Genomic DNA, 6,855 nt, shown 5'->3' on the forward strand with positions numbered 1-6,855 from the left:
ATAGGGGGTATGCCCTAGTGTGTACATCTGAAACTCAAATATCTCAATGAAAACTCTGAAACACGCCACTGAAGACCCACTCGTTTGAACTTAACGAACAAGACAATGAATGGGGTATGCACCCCTACTGGGTCGATGAATACCGTGAATCTGACCTCGAGTTAGATCCTAGAAGCACTATGTTGTATGAAGAAACTGAGCTGAATGCGGGGCTTACTCAAACTCTGATGCCCATAACATCGCTAGGTGAAACGGAATGCCTGCGTACATGTACAAAAACCACAGCCAGCATGCAAGGACGGGGGCATGCCCCAGTATGAACATGTCAAAACATCGAGTAAAGGTGCCCTCAATGGTCCCAACTGTTTGTATCGTCTGTCTCTGATCACGAGCCTGAGACAAGTAAATTGAATGGAAAAACAATATGTGACCCTCGATATCCCCCGAAGTAATGGAGACCTGTCAACATCCCATACTCAATCAGTAGACGAAGCCTGTCTGAATGAACCGCATCGAAGCAAACACGAGACCTCATGGCCTCAGGGTAGTCTTACGACTCGAACCATAATGTAGGCCAGAGGTAAAATGTGAATGAAACGATGGGAAACAAAGGCCCAAATCTCCAAATAGATAGTGCCAAGCCTCTGTGCGTAATGTCAAATATCACAGAACCATGTGAGTGAGGTGACTCAACCTTGTATCTAAATAAATAAAAAAAATCAAACAATAGGTGACATGCACCAAAGAACTCATCGTTCATGAAGCGAGACAACGATCGACGAGGGTAGCTGAAGATGAAGAGGGATGAGACAAACAATGAGTAGAGGTATAGGAAATGGAGAAACAAGCTAGGAAACAAGTGTAGCAATGTGTGACAATGACGAACAACTCATCTTAAGAACGGCAAATCAAAGCAAGTCACTATATGATGGGAATGGTGATGTAGATAATGATCCAGGAAACCTAGTGCAAAGGAAACCCAAACCTCACTCCCAATGTGTCACCCAGATCCATGGTGAGAAGGATCGTTCAATGCTCTCACCCGACTCTTAAAGGAAAAAGAAATCCCTCAAACCCAAAACCACCCCTGATGACCCCAAGTACATCAACGAATACCAAACAAGCACAATTTTTTCTTTTTTCATTTTTTATTTTATTTTTTCATTTTTCAATTTTTTTTTCTTTTTTTTTCATTCATTTTTTTTTTTCAAAATAGGCCGAATACCCCACTAGCATAGTCCAACCAAAAGAACCTCAAATCTCAAACCCAAATGGTCTCCTCAAACTAAAACTCCTGGATCAAAACCTAAGGGTGGAAAGAAAGATGTGACAAGCCTGACTTGTAGCCTTGAGACGAGAGCGCGTCACCATCACACAAGGGAAAACATAAGCGAAATGAATACGGTGTGAAGATGCAAAACGGAGAAGAAAAGAAACAAGCAATGATGCAAAAAAGAACAAACGAAGAATAACATAATGCTCCCAATGCTCATAGATCTAATCAATAAATACAAAGCGCGCAGGGGCAGGCCCCCAACCTAGGTCAAAAAATATATGCAAGGCTGAATGAAAGAAAGGGCCAAAATAAACCGCGTGAGGCTCAAAGGGCTAGCAGTAGGGTATATCGATGTATGGGTGTGCAATAGGGAATATGGCTACTCGAAGTGACGACCACCCATCCTCTGACCATGATCTCACACATAAAACTTTTTCAGCTGATCCACATTGACTAGCTCTGTGAACTGATTTCCGTCTAGGTCTGTCAACCAGGCAGCTCCCTCTCGAGTCAGATCTCGGATGACATAAGGCCCGCTCCAACTCGGTCTAAACTTGCCTCTAGGGTCGCTGATCAATCCCCTAAGGACTTTCAAGACTAGGTCACCTCTTTGGAATTTCCTAGGCCTAACCCTCTTTCTGAATGCACGGGTCATCTTTCTCTGATAGGCCTAAGCATGATCTACTGCCCTCAATCTCTTTTCATCCAACAGGCTAAGCTAATCATAACGAGACTGGACCCACTCGGCCTCGGATAAATGTTGCTCTAGTGCTACTCTTAAAGATCTCATCTCAATCTCAACAGGTAACACTGCCTCCATACCATACACCAAAGAATATGAGGTAGCTCCCGTAGAGGTACGAAAAGATGTACGATAAGCCCACAATGCGAAAGGGAGCTTTTCTGACCAATCCCGAGAAGTCACGACCATCTTTCTCAAAATCCTCTTGATATTCTTATTTGCGGCCTCAACTGCCCCGTTAGTTTGTGGCCTGTACACAGACGATCTGTGATGCTGAATGCCATACTCCTGAATCAACGTGTCCACCTCGCCCCTGAAATGCACTCCTCTATCAGAAATCAGCTCGTGAGGGACCCCGTATCGGCAGATAATGTGCGATCTGATGAATTTGGCCACCCTGGTCGCTGTCAATCTAGCATAGGAAGCGGCTTCCACCCACTTGGTGAAATAGTCAATGGCTACTAAGATGTACTCATGACCACTGGAGGACTTGGGCGAGATCTTCCCAATAATATCAACACCCCATATTGAAAATGGCCAAGGGGATGTGAGTGCATGCAACTCAGAAGGTGGCACGTGTATCAAGTCTCCATGCATCTGACACTCCTGACATCTCTGTACAAACTGGCAACAATCTGTCTCCATGGTCAACCAAAAGTAGCCAACCCTCATGATCTTACGAGCTAGCATATGACCTCCCATGTGTGGGCCACAGACCCCTGCATGAACCTCTCTCATCACTCGATCTGTAGATGTACGGTCTAGACATAATAATAACAGGCCATCAGGTGATCTCCTATACAGTGCATCCCCGCAAATAACAAATCTAGTGGCCAACTGTCTCAATGCTCTCCTATCCTTGGTCGAGGTTGACTCTGGGTAAGTGTCGCATGACAGAAACTGATAAATATCGTGATACCATGGCAACTCAATCTGATCCTTTATCTCTCCAATCAGACAATAGTAAGCTGGTGCAAACCTAGTTTCAATCAGCAATAGCCTAACGGTCACCCCCGCGGGGATCACAATCATAGAAGCCAAGGTGGCTAATGCATCGACAAACTGATTCTCCTCCCTGGGCAGATGTATATACCTTAACACATCAAATCCATCAATCAACAGGTCTAAGTAAGCATGGTAGGGTTTTAGCTTCTCATCCCGAGTCCTCCAGATACCCTGAGTTTGCTGTATAACCAAATTGGAATCCCCGTGGATCTCTAACTGTCTAATGACAAGATCAAGTGCAGTCTCCAAACCTGTAATGCAAGCTTCATACTCCACAATATTATTCGTCAACCGGTGATGATCGGAAAATGCTAATCGGACTGATCTGGGGATATGATCACCCTGTGGTGATATTAACAAGATACCAATGCCAAACCTCGACTGATTGGCGGCACCATCAAAGTACAACCGCCATCCCTTAATACTAGTCATTGAAACGATCTGCTCATCAGGGAAATCATCATCAACCGATTTGTCATCGGATATCGGTAAAGAAGCTAGATGATCTGCAATAATGCTTCCTTTTACTGACTTGTGTGTGACATAATGAATATCAAACTCTGTTAACAATACCAGCCATCTCATGAGCTTACCGGTCAGAACAGGCCTGTCAAATAGATACCTCAACGGGTCCAATTGTGAGACCAAGAGCACGGAATACTCTGTCATGTAATGTCTAAGTCTTCTAGTGGCCCAAACCAATGCCAAGCAAAGGCGTTCAATCATAATGTAGTTGCACTCATACTCAAGCATCCTCTTACTCAAATAATAGATGGCACACTCTTTCCCTAAATCATCAAGCTGAGCTAACATGCATCCTAAGGCCATGTCTGAAACTGATAAGTACAGAAGCAAAAGACGTCCCGGTGTGAGAGGCACTAAAACCGGAGGAGAAAGGAGACACTCCTTAATCCTCTCAAAAGCGCGCTGACAATCATCACTCCAAACTGTAGGCTGATTCTTCCTCAGAAGGCGGAAGATAGGCTCACAAATGTCTGTCAGTCTAGCAATGAAACGACTGATGTACTACAATCTGCCTAGGAATCCCCTAATCTCTTTCTCAGTCCTCGGGGCAGGCATGTCAAGTATGGATCTGATTTTCTCTGGATCAATCTCTATACCTCGCTCACTAACAATGTGTCCCAACAATTTTCCAGAAGCCACCCCAAAGGTGCACTTTTTGGGATTCAATCTCAGCCTGAACTGTCTGATCCTCTCAAAGAACCTTTGTAAGGCTGCTAAGTGATCTGTCCTGTCTCGTATCATGTCATCCACATATACCTCGACATCTGTGTGCATCATATCATGGAACAGAGTAGTAGCAGCTCTCTGATAAGTGGCTACTGCATTCTTCAACCCAAATGGCATAACCCGGTAGCAGTAAGTACCCCACTCAGTAATGAAAGAAGTCTTTTCCATATCCTCTGGAGCCATCAGAATCTGATTATACCCAAAAAAACCATCCATGAAGGACAACATCGGATGCCCTACAGTGCTATCAACCAACAGATCAATGTGTGGGAGGGGAAAATCATCCTTAGGGCTGGCCTTATTCAGATCTCGAAAGTCAACACAAACCCTAACCTTACCGTCCTTTTTGGGAACAGGGACGACATTAGCTAGCCACTCAGGATACTCAACCACTGACAAGAAGCCAACACTAAGTTGCTTCCGAATTTCTTCCTTAACATGCAAACTCCATCGAGGGTGTAGTCTCCTCAATTTCTGCTTAACGGGCTTAGCATGTGGTAAAATGGGCAGGTGATGTTGCATTATGAAGGGGTCAAGGTCCGACATGTCCTCATATGACCATGCAAATACATCCAAGTATGACCTGAGCAGGTCAATCAACCTACTCCTCTCATCAGGAGATAGAGAAGAGCCAACCCTAATCTCCCTGGGCTGATCTGGTGCCCCAAAATCTATCAACTCTGTGCTACCAGAAATGGGTGTGACTTTCTTGTCCTTTGTGTCAGAATCACACTATGACTGACCACCCAGTGGGTCATCCGTATCTCCCACATCATCAACATCATATATATGTGTCGTGGGTGCTGGTGGTGCAATCAAAGGAAAATGTTGTGACACAGTCAAGTACTCGAAAATACTCATATCATTATTATCATCAAAAATATCATCAAAACGGATGACAAACCCGGAAATAGTGTCAGAAGAAAGAGGCGGGTCCACAGAGTCGGACGATCCCTCAACAAAAGTAAAATCAGAAGTAACGACATCAAGGACTGACTCATCATCAAGTACGAAAACTCCAAATATGTCAAAAGCAGAATGGGGCCCGCGTGGGGCTACATCAAGGATACGACCAATGCCTATAAAATTCATATCATCAGTGTAGGCATCAGGAATAGAGTCATCCTCATCAATCTCGAGTACAGAAACTCCGAACATATCGAAAGTAGTATGAGGCCCGCGTGGGGCTACATCGAAGATACGACCTATGCCGATCATGTCCATCTCGTCAGTGTCATATCCCAAATCCATAGGTAGGTCATAGTCAGGGATCTCCTCAGGGAAACACATAGAGAACACACTAGCTCGGTCTAGTGATGGGGCCCGCGTGGGGCTGCATCGAAGATACGGCCTATGCCGATCATGTCCATCTCGTCAGTGCCATCTCCCAAATCCATAGGTAGGTCATAGTCAGGGACCTCCTCGGGGAAACACATAGAGAACACACTAGCTCTATCAACTGTCAACATGTGAATAAGCCCCTCTAGGGTAGTAGCAATGTCAACCCTAATCTGGCCAAGGGCTCTGACCAATGCATCTCTGTGTGTACTAGATGAGGCCAAAAGGCTCCAAATAGATATGCGAGCTTGAGTAGTGCGCAGCTGGCGTAATATCTTATCATCTTCCCTCTGAACCTCCTCTCTGGCAGCTATACCAGCAAATGGCCTGTCAACGGGTGGAGGTTGTGCTACCCTTCCACTCCGTGTAACTATCTGAACATCTCTGTGAGAGGGCCTATATTCCTCTGGGAACAGAATGAAGGGTGTCATAGGTGGCACATGCTGTAAGTATATTGGTGATACTGGAGGCGGCCCATAAATCTTGTCCGGGGTCAAATTGAATGGCCTAGGGATCTGTTGTCTAGGTATATATCCAAAAAAATATGACTCCTCATATAGACTGATCGTCTGAGGAGCCTCTCCATCCCAACCCATCATAAATATCTCATCCCCTGCAAACTCAATCAAATGTACCCCTTTCGGGGGTGGAAGTACTGCTCTAGTGTCATGAGTAGGTAGCGGGTTTGTGGCTACACCCGGGCGCCCCAAATCAACCAAGCCCTGATCAATCAAATCATGAATGACATGTCTCAGTGCTGAACAACTGTCTGTATCATGGCCTGCTCTCTTATGGTAGGTACAGTGAAGATCTGTCCTGAATCCTGGGGGGGTGGGCTGTAATGGTGGTCTAAGCGGTAGTGGGGCAATTAGTCCTCCCTCAACCAATCTATGAAAAGCTCAGCTCAGTGGCATCCCAAGCTGTGTGAACTGTCTAACCGACCTCGGTGGAGGCGGTGCTCTATACTGATGATGGAACTACATAGGTGGCCTCTGAGGTGCCTGTGTAGCATATATCGGTTGTGGTGGTGGGTGCAGATAAGTAGTCCCTGTTGGCCTAATGGAAGCAACTGGTCTGTACCGATCATGTTGTACCATTTGATAAAGAGTGCCTAAAAACTGACTCTGAAATGGAGGACGATGTGCGGACCTATGTCCTGTCATGCCAATAGTACCAACATCTGAGGGCCTGGGTCCTAATCCCGGCTTCTTCCCCTTTGAGTCCGAATGAGAAGAATCTGCCC

General features: G+C 45.5%; 1 protein-coding gene across 1 annotated transcript; it reads right to left on the reverse strand.

Moving 5' to 3' along the window:
* Positions 1-213: 213 nt before the first annotated feature.
* Positions 214-4,820, reverse strand: LOC117921893. Its single transcript, XM_034839839.1, has 4 exons — positions 4,484-4,820; positions 4,145-4,366; positions 2,241-4,018; positions 214-459 (listed from the first exon to the last, which is right to left on the reverse strand). Exons 1-4 carry the CDS (start codon positions 4,818-4,820, stop codon positions 214-216), a joined length of 2,583 nt encoding a protein of 860 aa, XP_034695730.1.
* Positions 4,821-6,855: the final 2,035 nt, after the last annotated feature.

The sequence above is a fragment of the Vitis riparia genome, chromosome 9 (genome assembly GCF_004353265.1).
Source record: "Vitis riparia cultivar Riparia Gloire de Montpellier isolate 1030 chromosome 9, EGFV_Vit.rip_1.0, whole genome shotgun sequence".
Taxonomy (NCBI): Eukaryota; Viridiplantae; Streptophyta; class Magnoliopsida; order Vitales; family Vitaceae; genus Vitis; species Vitis riparia.

What these genes read in the sequence shown, in the direction of transcription:
- LOC117921893 (XM_034839839.1), bottom strand. Translation starts at nt 4,820, where the DNA reads ATGTCGGACCTTGACCCCTTCATAATGCAACATCACCTGCCCATTTTA. An exon ending in ACACATTGTTAGTGAGCGAG is followed by an intron (nt 4,019 to 4,144) that starts GTATAGAGATTG and finishes CTAGACTGACAG; the next exon opens with ACATTTGTGAGCCTATCTTC. An exon ending in CTAACGGGGCAGTTGAGGCC is followed by an intron (nt 460 to 2,240) that starts GCAAATAAGAAT and finishes GGATGTTGACAG; the next exon opens with GTCTCCATTACTTCGGGGGA.